At 41.9% G+C, this 15821-nt stretch overlaps 1 protein-coding gene across 4 annotated transcripts in view; it reads right to left on the bottom strand.

Moving 5' to 3' along the window:
• Nucleotides 1–15542, bottom strand: part of CEP68 (centrosomal protein 68) — a 44126-nt gene extending 28584 nt beyond the window's left edge. Inside the window, exons 1-2 of one of the 4 annotated variants that reach the window (XM_020985432.2) lie at nucleotides 15407–15542; nucleotides 1909–2370 (exon numbers count right to left, since the gene is read on the bottom strand). In XM_020985432.2, coding sequence (XP_020841091.1) covers nucleotides 1909–2346 — 438 coding nt within the window. In that variant the 5' untranslated portion in view covers nucleotides 2347–2370; nucleotides 15407–15542. Of the gene's footprint in view, nucleotides 1–1908; nucleotides 2371–2583; nucleotides 2753–15406 lie in introns of those variants that run through there. The other 3 variants (XM_020985426.2, XM_020985428.2, XM_020985427.2) reach the window with 3 other exon arrangements.
• Between the last annotated feature and the right edge of the window lie 279 nt (nucleotides 15543–15821).

Below are 15821 nucleotides of genomic sequence, written 5' to 3'. Positions count from 1 at the left end.
CAACTTTGACCAGACTGCTCAGCTCTTGGATAATACAGATAGATGCTAGAAAGGATCCTTTATCTTCTCTCTGATACTTGAGGTCAGGATTTCTTCACAAGGAAGTGTCAACTGATTTCAAAAGGAAGATAAACATCTGAATGAATAAAGACCCAGAAAAGTACCCTAAGGTTCTATCCAAGGCCTCTTCTTTCTCTATACTTTGTCACTTAGTGATCTCACCAGAATCCACAGGCTTATTTACCATTTCTATATAGGTGACTCCAACATCTAGATCTTCAGCCCCAATCAATCTCCTGAGCTCCAGTCCTGCATCACCTAGCAGACATTTCAAAATGAATGTTCCAAAGGCATCTCAAATGCAACCTGTCTAAAACAGAACCCATTATCTTTTTCCCCTCCAGTCACCTGGTTGTGTAACCCTGGTTATCTCTCCCTTATTCCACACAGCCAACCTGTTGCCCAATCTTGTCTTGTACCTCCTCCCCCCTTTTTTTTGCATCTGTACCCTTCTCTTCACTGGAAGAGCCACCACCTTAGTCCTTTTAACTATTATCACCTCTAATCAAAACTACTGCCTCCTAATGGGTCTCTGAGCCAAGAGTTTTTCCCCACTCTCCTTTATTCTCCACACAACAGCCAAAGTGGTTTTCCTAAAGCATAGATCTACCCATATCACCTCTCTGTTCAATAAACTACAGTGGCTCCTATTCATCTAGGATGAAACAGAAACTCCTCCATTTGACCTTCAAAGCCCTTTACAACCTGACCCCAACTTACCGTTCCAAACTTTCAACAGATTAGTCCCTTTTACCCACTCTACAATCCATCCAAACTGGCTTTATTGCTATTACTCACACATGACACTGTATCTCTTGTCTCTAAGCCATGCCTAGAATGCCCTCCCCTTCCTCACCTCCATCTTTTGGAATTCCTGGTTTTTCTCCAGACTCTGATCAAATGCCACCTTCTCTTCATGAGTAAGGAGGAGTACACACCTCAACCACAAAAGCTTCCTAGGATGACAGCACAAGATTCTCTTCTAGTTGGGATGCTGGCACCCTGGCTTCATGTTTGAGGGGAGTGGAAGTAGGATAAATGAAGGCCTAATGTCCTTTATAACTCCTTATTGTGCCATCAGAGAACAGAACCTGAGGGTTGGCAGTCTCTCAGAGTCTAGTTAATGACAGCTAATATTTACATGGCACTTTAGATTCTGAAAGCCCATTTTACATACATCTACTGTCTCTTACTTGAATTCCACCATCATCCTGTCAGGTAGTACTTGTATCATTAGTAGTACAGGTAGTACTACATTATTAACCCCATTTTACAAATAACCTCCACTTTTGCCTTGGGTCCCTGGATGCCAAAACAATGAATCAATAAACATTTATTAAGTGTTTACTAAGTGCCAGGCATGGTTCAAGTACAGGAGAAACAGATACAAGAGCAAACCAGCTCTTGCACTTTAAGGAGTTTACATTCTCCTTGAGGTGGTGGTAGGGGACAACATTTATACAAATAAGTAAATAAAAAGTACATAGAGAAGTACAATGCAGTTTTCTGAGGGTGGGGAAATAAGACATAATCAAAGGAATGATGAAGTGCCCCACATGCCTATAACCGGGGCAGGGTGGGTAATCCAGTGCACAGTGTTCTATCTTAGAGATGACATTTAACTTTGACCTTTCCTTGCTAGTGACCTCTGGGGCCAATCACCTACATAAGGATAACTTGACCTCATCACATCTCAGTTTTTCCATCCATAAAACAGGGATCTAGGCTCCTATCTCACATTTTATAATGATGAGAGTGAACAAATAAAACAGTATCTGACTAAAAGCCACAGTGACCTGCAAGAAAGGTAATCTATAAATCCAACATACCATAAGCAACATTTCCTACCTGGGCTCCTATTTCAAGCAAAACGTCTCCTGTTCCTGTTCCAGTCCTGTCTTCAGGAAGCAAATGGCTATAAACAGGTTCAGATCCAAAGATGAAGGAGTCTCTCTCTGAGGTCTGGGTTTTATCTTCTTTGTCCATATGGTGTTTCTTCCACACTCCAGCCGAAGCAATGTGGTCAGGCATGGCCTTCCTGTTGGTCAGCTCTTCTTCCTCCCCCAGTGGGACGCATTTTCCTCCACTGGCATCTAGAAAATGTTGCATGCTGCCCAGAGCCATGGAGCAGTCTGTCTCTAGTTTCTGGCTGTTCCAACCTCCATGGTGCTTCACGCTCCCATCCAGCACTGTCTCTGCTTCAGTCTCCCTCTCTGCCAAAGTCTTTTCTTCACTGAGTGCCATCACTGAGGAGAGACTTCTTACTCTCCCTAGTTCAGGGCCCATCAGCTTTCAGCTCCTTAAAGGAAACTGGAAAGGAACAGGAAAAAAGTAATTATTTTTCTTACCATTCAATGCACCCTTTCTTCCCACCTATCATGGAATTTGGCTAAAGATGAAAAGAACTCTAAAGCCATAAACACTGTTTGCAAAAAAGCAACTTTTTGAGGAAGTCTAAAGTCATAACTTCCCCTTTTGCCAAATCCTTCCAATGCAGCTTGTGAAAACATAGCATTCTGTTACCTGCATTTTGAGGAGTTAGTACAGGTCCCAGAATCAAGTGGGGACTCCATAAGTGGAACCCAAATTAAACAAACCTTAAGACCTGTCCTGATCAGACTCAGGATTTTGATCTTCAACTACAAATCACCTTTATTCACACTTCCTCACCCCATTCTAACTAGGAAAGAGAAGTAAGGTCCTTCTATGCCAAGCATCTGCTGCACTTCTGTTGTGACTACCAAGTCACTGTTGGCATGTTCCTGCCTCAGCTTCCTATCAGGAGCGGAACCTTCAGAGGACGACAAGTTAGGGCATGCCTACACTGTAAATGATGCTTCCCAGAATACCGATAAAGCCACCTGAGTAGGAAGGCCAACCTTTCCCTGCTGCTAGGGCAAGAACAGTAACTAGTATCTCTAACACAGAGGTGGGAACCAGTTTTATTTTCTATGAAGCCACTGACCCAATAGTGAAAAAAAAATCATTCCCCATTAATTCATTGTTGATTACATACTAACCAGTTTCCCCACAGACAAAAACTAAAAAATGTAAATGTGGGTTTTAGATATTTTAATATTTCAAGACTAGGGAATAAGTAGAAGTAGGGGCAGAAGAGGAATACTGGGATAAGGGTGGCATAGGATAAAGGAAGGAGAAGAGGGAATAAGCATTTATTAAGCTCCTGCTACATGCCAAACACTGTGCTAAGCACTTTACAAATATTATCTCATTTGATCCTTACAACAAGTGTGAGGTAGGTGTTACTGTTATCCCCTTTCTGAAACTGAGGAAATTGAGGCAAAGAGAGGGTAAGTGCCTTGCGCAGGGTCATAGAGCCAAGAAGTGGCTGGATTTGAATTCAGGTCTATCAACTGCATCACCTAGCTGCCTCTTAGAATGAAGAACAAATTGTTTTACAAAATGAGATGAGAGACAAACTTTTTCTAGACAATCACAAAGTATAAATAAGTATTTCAAAAGTCAATTTCTATATCAAGACTAATTTTATTTAGAAGCAACAGAAGGGTAAGGGAGAAGGTGTCAGACAAAAAGAAGCAGGTGACAATCACAAAAGTGATATGAGAAAGCAAAGAGGAGACATCAGTAGACAAATTTTCATGAAGCAACATTCTAATCATGTAGCATTTTAAGATTATTACTACAAAAGACAATTCAATATTATAGTTCCACAACTATGAGATAAAGGATAATGAGATAAGGTGTTCTTTTTTTTTTTACTCCTCTCATTAACTAGAGCACGAATTCTTACCCTGGGGTCTGTAAACTTGATCTGAAAATTGTATTTCAATAAAACTGGCTTCCTTTTATTTTATGCATTTAAAAACATCATTCTTTGAAGGGGTCCATAAGCTTTGCCAGATTGCCAAAGGGATCCAAGATGCATTCAAAAGATTAAGAATTCCCTGAACTAGATGAAATTAAATTGAGGGCTTTAAGCAGGGTTATTCCCTACTTCTGTTTTAGAATGACAAGCTTATCTTTTTTCACCCCTACAAAATCTCTCATTGGGCAGAGAGAAGTAATCTTCATGCCCCCTGGCAGGTAGAATTATACAGTAGAAAGACACCTGAATGTGGGAATCACAGGACCTGAGTTAAAATCCAGACTCTGCCACTTACCCATGTGACCTTGGACCAATAAACTAATTTCTCTGGGCTTCACGTTCTTTATTTGTAAAATAAAAGGATGGATTAGATTACTTCTAAGATCTCTTCCAACTCTAGATTTATGATCCTATGCTCTTCTTCCTTAGAAAGATGATTGCTGTAAAGACAAAAGGGTTATAGCCAGGGCTGGGCATACAGGTTAAATGTGAATATCTATGCATATTCCTGGCTGCATTCTGAAGCCAAATATAATTTTTCTAATCACTAACTGGAAGGACCTTAGAGATCCTGACCTGCTACCCCTTGTGTGACCTTGGGCAAGTTACCTAAACTCTCAAACCTTTCCTCACATGTGAAATGAGGGATTTGGACTACATGACCTCTAAGGTCCTTCCAGCTCTAAATCTGTGATCCTCTGACTAACTAGTCTAATCTTGTCATTTTCTCCTATTCTCCCTTTCTTCTACAAGAGTAGCATTTATTGTACAATAAAAGCTCTTTCCTTTGGGTTGAGCCTGACAATCTAAAATGGAGACTGTCCTATTTTTAAAGGAAAGCGGTATTATCACTTTCAGATATATACAATCACTTCAAATCCATGGGGTCAAGAGTGAGATGAGTGCTGTCAGGGCCATGAGAGATTTTGTGCCATAGGGCCAACTTAACTCAACAAGGTCACAGAGAGAATTAAGGCTAAGGCCTGGACAGTGACCCAAGTATCCAGACCACCAGGTTATAGCAGTTTCTAGCTTACTAGGTACCTAAATGATACAAGTGCCTGACAAAGTATTTTCCCAGACATGGTTCTCAGTTAACCTTCACAACAACAGTAACAGGAGAGGACATTAGACACCGTAACATGAATAATGAATTTAGAAAAAAAAATGAATTCAGCCCCACTGTCAACCTATTAGGAATACTTACAAAACCAAATCTGCCTCCCTTCTCCAGTCTAAAATCAGCTATAAAAACCAGAGAGATTTTTCAGGATATTCTAGTAAACTTGACTTTGTTACTACCTCTCTTGTAATAATCCAAATCTGCAGCAACTCAGAGGAAGAGCTCCTCAGCCGAGAAAGAGGAGCAAGACAGCCCTGCCTGCTCTTATTGCACAGTAAAAATACGTACACACACATCACACGTCCAATAATTCTAACTTGGCCAGGCTCAGCTGGCTATCTGGTGTCTGAGGCGGCACAGCTCTCTGGTCTATAACAGATTATATCACTACCTCTGTATGGAGCTAAAAGAAGTAACTGCACATGGGGAGGACCTTGCTTTAAACAAACCTGGTATGAATATAGAGTTAGGGGATGATTCCCTACTATAAAATAAAAGAGATTTAGTTCAAGATTCTAGTGAACATTCTGGCTACATTTAAAATGACTTAATTTAGAACAAATTCCCTGACAAATATATCAGTTATGTGAAATGAAGGAGGCCTTACATATATTCATACATGCTTATGAGAACTAGAATATCCAGAGCTCAGCTTAACAGAAGAATCACAGCTCTGCCTTTTGCTGCCTGTGTAACTTTGGCAACATCAACTCTCTGGGCCTCGGTTTCCTCAACTGTAACATGAGGAAGTTAGACTAGATTTAAGGTCTTCTTCAGTTCTAGCTCTATGATCCTACGATTTAGAAGCCAAATCAGATTAATTCTGTTATTCTTGTTGATGAGTTCAGTGTGCACCCCGAGAATGATGGGGTTGCCACCTGAAATGATGAGGAATAGTCATGTGGGTTCTACTGTCCTGAAAGAAATTCACTTGGCCAGTTCTCCAAGTTAAAGAAAGGCATTTATTGGGGTGACGCACTCAAGCAGGCCTGCTTCCACACATGTGAAAGCCAGCACATATGCCTTTCGGTCCCCTAAGGGAGCAGAGTGCCCCACCTCCCATGGGAGGCAAAGGCGGTTATTGGGGTTTGGTGTCTGGTTTAAATACAATTTTATGGAATAAGGGGAAGGGGGATGAGAGAATGGGAGGAGCAAGCATGGCTCTGAAATGCCTGGGATATCAGGTAGTCCAGAGTTGCCTTTATCACACAGATAAGCAAAGAGAATAGGAGAGGGGAAGGGAAGAGTTGTTCTGGAATTGGGGGTGCTTTGTGAAAGTACACAGGTGGGGAGCTTCAAAGCATAGTCTTCTTTGATCCCTTTTCTAGCTGGTCGCACCCTGCATCTTATCTCATATCTCGCATCCTGCCAGCTCCATCTGCCTCGAGCACTCCTGTCTGCCTCCCCTCATCACTGAGAGTAATAGGGACTTATGTTTATAAAGTTGCTGTTGTTCAGTTGTGTCCTACTCTTTGTGACCCCGTGGACCACAGCCCGCCAGTACTGTCCGTGAAGTTTTTTGGGGCAAAGATCCTGGAGTGATTTGTCATTTCCTTCTCCAGTGGATTAAGGCAAACAGGAGTTAAGTAACTTGCCCAGAGTTACACGGCTAGTAAGTATCTGAGGTCACATTTAAACTCAGGTCTTCTGCTGCCAGGCCCACCGCTCTATCCATTGAGCCATCTAGCTGCTTTAAGGCTTATAGAGGACCACTGCTCACAAGGACCCCCTGAACTAGGCAGTGCAAGTATTATTATCTCCTTTTTATAGAAAATGCAACTGTGGTTACCAGTGGTCACACAGCTGGTAAGCATTAACGTCAGGACTCAAATTCAGTGCTCAGTTTTACAATAATGGTAGCCAATTGGCTGAAGTGCTAACTGCTATAAAAATGCAGAGTACTTAACCACAAAAAACCACCTCACTCTAGGAGAGGCCCTCTAGGCAAGCCCAAATTTTGGCAATATAACAGGAAAAAGAAAAAAAAAGGGCCAGGGCATTGTTAGGTTGCCTGAAAACTTTTTGAAAAAGGAGATTTATGAAGGAGAACTTAAAAATAGAGGTTGGATGTGGGAATAGGAGGGAGTTTGAAAAGGAGGCAGGGTTGTAAGGAGTAGAAGCCAACAAACGAAGGCAGTCATGAGAGAAACCTGGTCATACCAGGAGGAGGGGACGTCAGAGAAGCCATAGCTGTAGAGCTAGAATGGGCAGCAATATATACCAATATCAACAGCTGTCTTCAGCATTCCCTGGCCTGCAGGCTTAGGGATAGGGATAACCCCTAGGTGGGGCCCCAGATGTGGGTAAAGTCAGCGTATACAAAACTTTCCAAAACATTTCACATATGCGAAGTCAGGTTAAAGTGGTCATCCAGGGCAGCTCTGAAGGAAAAAAAAATCCACAAAAGGACTGTCTTCGAAGGATATGGAAGGGAATCAAAGAATCCTTATGCACTGCTTATCAGGAAGTCATACCGCAACCAAGTGTCAAAAAATAAAAAGAAAAGGGTTTATTCTCAAATTCTTGTAGAACACTTAAAGCTAAAAAGCATTAAGAGAGAATGCTAAAAAGAGAGATTACAGAAATAAAGTAACTATATTAAGCATAGGTTAGGGAGGAGGTATGGAATTTTGATTCTACCCTCTAATGAGTGTATTTTGATATCAGTAAACCTCCTGGGAACTGTCACCTGGAAGAAAACCCAAAAATTCCTTGAAAAACAAATAAAAATCTCTCTTGATTCTTTGGAGAGATGGGGAGGAATATAATAAAAATCAGTGAGGCTTGTTATGGCTTGTCTGTTTTTTGTTTTTTAAAGTTCAGGTCTTGTCTTTTTTTTTTTTTAAACACCTGTAGTCATACCTCCTCTTCTAACTAGACCTGCTTTCTGAAGTCCCTGCCCAGCCAAAACTGCTTCCCCACTCTGGAAGGTAAAGTGTAGTAGAGATTTGTGGACCTGGGAATCAGAAGACTTGGGTTCAAATTCCAGCTTTCTTGGTACCAGTGAGGCATTAAGCAAATCTCAACCTCAGTGCTCTTATCTTTACAATGGGGATAGTGGTTTTTGCACCTAATACACTGAAGAGTTATAAGGAATGTATTTTGTAAACCTTAAAGAATTATAGAAACACATATTATTGTTATCCTAGGGTCGAATGAGCCAGTTTGGACCCCACTGGGTCGGAGGTGTGGGGCTAGGATGAGTGTCTCAGGAATGCAGAGGGGCAGAGTATTTACTGCCTAACTATATAAATTCGGCCCACTTTTACATTCTGCTAATTCCAAGTACAAAAGCATCCAAAACGATTGGCTTTCATTCTTTGCAGGGAGGAGGAGAAGGCTGGTTCACTAAATAGTCAATACAAGGCTTTCAAATGTCTGTGAAAGATATGCAGCTGCCACATAGACAAAGGAACTTGAGCAAACACTCCCAGACTCTCCAGCTTCTCAGGCCACTTCAGCTGCATGCTAATTCACAAAGAAAGTAACAAAGCTCAAAGCACTGATGCTATAGATAATACAAGTCGATCTAATTTGTCCTCAGCATACACAGAGGGGAAGAATATGTTACCTGCACTCACAAAAGTCTCAACAATCAGAAACATCTTCCCAAACCTAGTATTTTCTCCAGATCTCACAGGTTAGTTAAACCCGGCTCCTGCTGCCACTAAAACAGACCCCAACAACTGAAGAGTTAGTGTGCCTGATACAAAATCAGATACTAAGTTGCCAAAGAGGTTTGTTTGGCAAGGGACAGTGTCACCTTTTAACAGCTCTGTGGCCGACTGCCACTGCTGCTACATAAGAACACAGGCAAAACTGCTGAAGTTTTGCCATTTACAGGTGAAACAGGGAGAGAAAGGTGTGGGTCTGTGAGACTGGCCTCTATCTGAGGTAACAAAATAATTTGTAGTAGGTTGTAGCCTTTGGGGCAGCCCCCCTGAATGACTTCCTCAGCTGATTCCTTCTGAGACTTAAAAATCCAGCCCTTAGAGAAGCTTATTTAGTAAAAATAAAAAACTGGAAGTGAGGTAATATCCTCTCTTGTATCTTGGTCATGCAGCAGCTACCAGATTTTGCCGCTTAGATACTATTTCTCCAGAACAGCAAAGATCTTCTCCATGATTCTGCTGGCTTGTTTTGAGTGATCCGAATTTTTTCCTCTATGAAGGCTGGTTTAAGATTGAGGAGGAGAAAAATAAAAGCTCCATTTCCAAAGAAACCATTACTCTGCACCACACACAGAATGTTAGAACTGAAAGAAACCAACCTGCTCAATTTACAGATGAGAGAACTAACCTTCTAGAAAGGAGAAAAAAACTTCCCAAGGTCTCACTAAAAAAAAAATCCACTGTCTTCTGATCACCCATTGTCCAATGCTTTCTTCATACTAAGCTGCCAAAGTATTTCCTACCTATGGTGCCACCCTCCTCTTAGAGGTTCACAAATTTAAATTTTCATTGATACCTTGTTTTCATTTCAAAATACAGTTCTCAATTTACCTAAATTCACATTATGTGAATTCAACTTTGCCTAAAGAATTCTGAAAGAAATCTGCATACCAGTTCTGATTTAAAAATCGTGTAGGATTTCATGATATGCAGGTGTTAGGAGAGGACACTAATGCAGACACTGAAGCAAAGAAATTCCCAGAGTTCCTGCAAAAAATAACAGATAAAGGCCTCTACTTGCCAGAGGAAATATTTTTTTTGGGGGGCTAGGCAATGGGGTTAAGTGACCTGCCCAGGGTCACACAGCTAGTAAGTTGTTTCTGAGGCCGCATTTGAACCCAGGTCCTCCTTTATCCAGGGCCAGTGCTCTATCCACTGCGCCACCTAGCTGTCCAGAATTCTTTAATGTAGATGAAACTGGCCTATTTTATTTGTTTGTTTTTTCTTTTGGCTAGGCAATGGGGTTAAGTGACTTGCCCAGGGTCACACAGCTCATATGTGCTATATGTCTGAGGCTGGATTTGAACTCAGGTCCTCCTGAATCCAGGGCCGGTGCTCTATCCACTGCGCCATCTGGCTGCCCCTGAAACTAACCTATTTTATCAAAGAATGCCATATCGAACCTACATGTCAGTGGAGGAAAAACAACTCTGCCTGGGCACAAACCATAGAAAAATTACTCTTCTGCTTGGAGGGAATGCATCTAGGACTTGCAAATTAAACCTGTTCTTGTGCACCACTTAGAAAATCTCAGAGCATTGAAAGGAATAGGCAAGGCAACAATTTATTGCTCATTTGTACAGTTGTGTCCGACTCTTCATGACCCCGTGGACCACATAACACACCAGGCCCTTCTATACTCCACTATCTCTCCAAGTCTGTCCAAGCTCATGTTTGTTGGTTCCATGACACCATCTATCCATCTCATCTTCTGCTGTCCTATTCTCTTTTTGCCTTCAATCTTTCCCAACATCAGGGTCTTTTCCAATGAGTTCTGTCTTTTCATCAGGTGACCAAAGTATTTAAGCTTCAGCTTCAGTACTTGTCCTAATAAGTAGTCTGAATTAACTTAAGTAGTGACTGAAGTGATTTATCTGGGCATTATTTCCTGCTGCTTTACTCCCCAAGTTGAGAAGTTTTTAATGACAATGGCATTCCTTCCAAGATTCAACTTTAGATAATGCCCGAGATCACCCTCCCCATCTGGATGGTTTTAAAAAGAATGTAAAAAGAGTCTACCTTCCCCCTAACACTACTTCATAATTACAACTATCAGGAAGTGATTGTGAATTTCAAGGTAATACTATATTTGCCCAGGGAGTTGCAGCTTTAGATGCAGATAACGCCTAGACATTGAGAGATTTCTAGAAGTCCCATAATATTTACCATGCAATCCAGAACACTGCTAAGGCATGGGAAGAGTTAACAGAAATATGTATGAAGAGAGTGGAAAAAAAGCATGCCCACAGTTTGATTTTCATGGATTTGACAATGATACGTGCGAAGAACAAGACTGTAAATTAGCACAAGAACTGGAGCTAGAAGTGGATGAAAATGATATAAGAGATTCATGATTTGAGTCTGATGATGTAGAGATTGATGATTTAAGTCTGATGATGTAGAGATTCATGATTTGAGTCTGATGGAGAAGAACTGTTGAATGAGGATCTGATTGAGCTGCTAGCTGCAAAGAGTCAAGAAGAAGAAAGGGAAGCTTGGGAAACTGAGGGAAAACCAAAAAGGTTTACAATGAAACAGCTAACAGAAGCATTTTATCATTTGAGAAATTTTTTTTCTTGTATTGAAAAGACGGATCCAAATACTTTAAGATTTTTATAAGTTCAAAAACTAGTTTAGGATGATTTTGCTTTCTATCATCAGATATACGAGGAGGAAAAAGAAGCCATTATCCAAACATCTCTCAATAGCTTCATTAAAAAAAGTTGTACAGTCTAACACCAGTAACAAAGTGGGTGCAGTGGGGTGGTGAGGGGGCAGTATACTGCACACCTATGTCAACTTTACAAAGCTGTACATACTTTATCATTAACATAACCTTTCATTTCATAATTCTGTTTATTTTTATGGTACAGTATTTAATGTCTGCACTTTTGAATTTTTTTTGACATGCATAAAGGTATTATTTTGTGTATGCCTTTGTTACAGAGGCTAAGTGAAGTGGGTAGAGAGGGGCAAATTTGTATTTATAAAAAGCACTTCATTCTTTTTTTTGGTGAGACAATCAGGGTTAAGTGACTTGCCCAGGGTCACACAGCTAGTAAGTGTTAAGTGTCTGAAGCTGCATTTGAATTCAGGTCCTCCTGACTCCAAGGCCAGAACTCTATTCACTGCACCACCTAGCTGCCCTAAAAAAGCACTTTATGTAGAGGTCTGAGGAACGGTCCACTTACATAAAGCAAGAACTGTCTCTATATTCTTTCCTCCTTTCCTCCCCAAATCTTCGTAACAATGAGGAGAAAAAGAGGGGACAGAAAGCAGTTCGGCAAAACCAACACTTTAAATGTCTCTAACAGTATATGCAATGTTCCACACCAACAGTCCCAAACCTCAGCAAAGAGAGTGCTAACTAATTTTTCAATGAGAAATACTGCAATATAACTACCCAGCTGCTTTTTTTGCAACCTGAGGTTTCATTAGGAAGCTCTAGATTAAGAATGTGTCACACTATGCTGCAATGCATTTAATAATAGTGTGTGAGGCCCTGCACACATGAGATTACTTCTGGGAAATAACTTCATCACGCAAAGGAAAAGGAATGAAAGACTTTTTTTAAAAAATGGGATAGCTATAAAAAAGGAAATAAGGATTAGATAAGGAAATGACACAATATGGCTCAGTTAATTCCTCAAAATGGTCAGAAAATATGAAGTGTTCAAAAAAGAATTGTACAGCATTAACAACCACATGAAAGAATGCTCCATATCACTTAATAATAAGAGAAATGCAAATTAAAACAACCCTGACATTTTACCTCACACTCAGCAAATTTGCCAAAGTGACAAAAAATAGCAATAATTCATTTTGGAGGGTTTGTGGGATGATAGGCACACTAATACATGTGGTGCAGCTGCAAACTGTTATAACCATTTTGGAAAGTAATTTGGAATTATGCAAATAAAGTGACTAAAAAATGTCCATACCTTTTGACCCAAAGACTGCATTCCTGGGTTTATACCCAAAGAAGTTATTGATTAGAAGAAAATCCCTACACACACCAAAATATTTACAGTAGCAATTTTTGTGATAGCAAAGAATTAGAAACAAAGTAGATGCCTATCTATTGAGGAATTAATAAACAAACTGTAGTACATGAATGTAATGGAATATCACTGTGCTGTAAGAAATACACCAATACAGAGAACTAAAAGAAAAACATGAACTGTTAGAGTGAATGAAGCAGAGCCAAGAAAATAATATATATGACTACTACAATATCAATGGAAATATCTACACATCAAAAAATCAAAAGTGAATTTTACAAAATTAGAAGGATCAAGCATGACTCTAATGAAGATGTGAGAGGACACCCCCAATCCACCCCTTTGTGGAGATGGGAGATCCACAGATGCACATTTCACATTTTTTTGGACTTTTTTCAATGTATTGATTGGATGTGCTAATTTTTTCCTTTCCTTTTCTTTTGGGAGGGGTCTTTAAAATACCATTTGTTATATGGGATGGCTCTCTGGGAGTGGGAGGGAGAGATACTGGGGAAACTATGAGGATGTAAAAAAAATCAATAAAAACTTATTTTTTAAAAATGTTCAGTTAATTTAGCTGGAGAGATTTTTCTCACTCCCATTTTAATTAATGAGACATCAGGTTTAGTGACAAGAGCTCAGTATTTAAAACCATAAGCTGTGTGCCTCAGTTTCTTAGCTGTAATATGAAAAAGTTAGATAGATGACCTCTATTTCAACCTTAAAATTCAATGATTTCAATCCGTTATTATTTTCCCCCCCATAACCCAGATGTCCAGAATTGATTCAGGTAGTCTGAAGGGGCTGGGGTTGGGGAAGGAGCTAGATGAGGATGAGGGGAATAATCAAGGATAACAGCAGGAAATGAAAAACATGACTTCACTGTTTCCTCTAATTTAGCTACGCAGTTGGAGGCAAGTTGGCCTGTTATTTTATCATTTTATCATCATGCTTATTCAGACCCCAAACCACCACCAAGTACCTGAAATCCTCAGCTCTAAGAAATAACCTACTTGTGGTCTGTGACCATATAAAATTTGAAACCTAAGTCTCTTAGCTCTTCATGAATTTGTTTAGCAACAAATTTCCTTCCATGTCCCAAAATTGTAGTCTACAGTATGAAAATGTGTTGGGTATTTTTTAAATGTTCCACCCAACCCCAAGTTACTATCTAAACTTTTGTAAATTGCTATTACCTCACCACTAACTGGCACTGGCCCATTTCCTTTAAATTTTTTTTATCACATACAACACAATTGCTGTTAGTTGAACGCAGCCTAGTAATTTTTTTAAAAGGTCTTGTATTTTCCTTTTCCCTAACTGATCTGATGGTGAGAGCCCTAAAAGACACCCCCCCTTTATTATCTGAGGCTGTTACAGTCAAACCCAGAAGAATCGGCTATCACAATAAAAAGTTCTTTTTTCTATTGCCTGACAGGTCTTCTTCAATGGGTGAGCAACAGGTCTTCAGAATAACTGTCTGGAACTGCAACAAGCAGATAAACTGCCCCGCTCTCACACGGGATACCCAGCCCCTAACGAACAAAACCAGGAAAAAACAGTGTGGGGCCCCAGAACAGCTCAAAAGGAAATTGAATTCCAACAACAACCACTGCGTAGGCAAAGCAGCTGTTCACAAGAGGCCAACAGATGTGCTACCACCTCTCACCCGGGAGACGGCGCACATTTCTTTAGGTTCTCCCAGGCAACTGACTCAACTGCCTCCAGTAAGGATTCTGCATTACTCCTTACTGGGTGGGTGGATGGGTGTGTGGGTGGGTGGATGGATGATTGATAGACAGATGGATGGATGGATGGAAGGATGGATGATGGATGGATGGACAGATGATGGATGGATGGAAGGATGGATGGATGGACAGACACGACAGAGATAGGTAGAGATGGGTGAGTAAAGATATAGGAAGGTATAGACAGATGACAGAAACAGAGATAAATAGGAAAGTTTAGAGAGATGGTAAAGATTTAGATAGATGAGAGAGAGACAGAAATAAACAGCTAGGTAGAGATAGAAACAGAAGGCAGAGACAGATATAGAGAAGTAGAGACACGATAAAAATAGATGATAGAAATAAAAAGACAAAAACATTGAAATAAACAGGAAGAGAGATAGGCAAGTAGGGACAACTATAAGTAGATACAGACAGATAATAAAGATAGGTGAAAGAAATAGACAGCGACAAACGGAAAGAGGCCGAGATAAAACATTTATTAAGGGCTTCCCATTTCACGCGCGCTGACCCTGAACGCGCAGGCCCCCTCCCCGCAGCGCGCATGCACACACACGCACAAACCCTGCTGATACACACACGCAGAAAGCGCAGGCATTTTCCACCCTCTCTGCATGTTTTACTCTTCAAGGTTCCCCCCCCCCCGCTGGCCTGGGACCCCCCCCAAGTGCACAATCCACACATGTGCGCCCTCCTCCAAGGGAACAGAACAACCACCTGCAAAATGGGGGGGGGGGACACCCAGCGGGAGGCCACACGTGCCCACGCGCGCATGGTCCAGCTCCAGCAAAGGCCGCGCACTGGGCGGCCGCCGTGCCCAGAGCAGAGGGGGCCTGGCTGCGGTCTCGGCCTCGGCCCGCCTAGAGGAGGGCGGGGTAGTCCGGCCAGGGCTTGGCATTCGCCGCGCCCGCGCCCAGCTCAACAACACCCCGCTCCCTCCCCGCCAACGCTCCTACCGGCAGTGTCCAGGAATCCGCTGCCCCGGTGCGGCATCGAACCCAAACGAGCTGGGGTCCCGACACCTCCCCGGACTGCCGGGGGAGTGGGAGGGGGCTAGAGGCAGCACGGCCCCCCCCAGCCCGCTCCTCCCCTCCTCTCCTCCGCCCCCGCGGCGAAAGCTCCTCCCCGCCGCCCGCCGCCCCGCCCCCAGCAGGAATCCCCGGATCTGGTGCGAGGGCTGACCTTCCTTAGCCAATCCGCTTTCCGGTAGTGGGCCTCGGCCAATGGGGAGCCTTCCCTTCCGCCCCGCACCTTCTCTGCTTGCTGCGCTCTGGAAAGTCGTTTCCCAGTTTGAGTTGTGAAGTTTGAGCTCTGCGGTCTGCCCTTCTCTGGAGTTGGGGGGGGGGGGAAGAAAAGGGGGGAGGGGGAAGG

Source organism: Phascolarctos cinereus, unplaced genomic scaffold (genome assembly GCF_003287225.1).
Source record: "Phascolarctos cinereus isolate Bilbo 61053 unplaced genomic scaffold, phaCin_HiC Scaffold_2;HRSCAF=192, whole genome shotgun sequence".
NCBI classification, from domain to species: domain Eukaryota; kingdom Metazoa; phylum Chordata; class Mammalia; order Diprotodontia; family Phascolarctidae; genus Phascolarctos; species Phascolarctos cinereus.
Note: the sequence above shows the minus strand (reverse complement) of the source record. Positions and strands in the feature narration are given on the sequence as shown.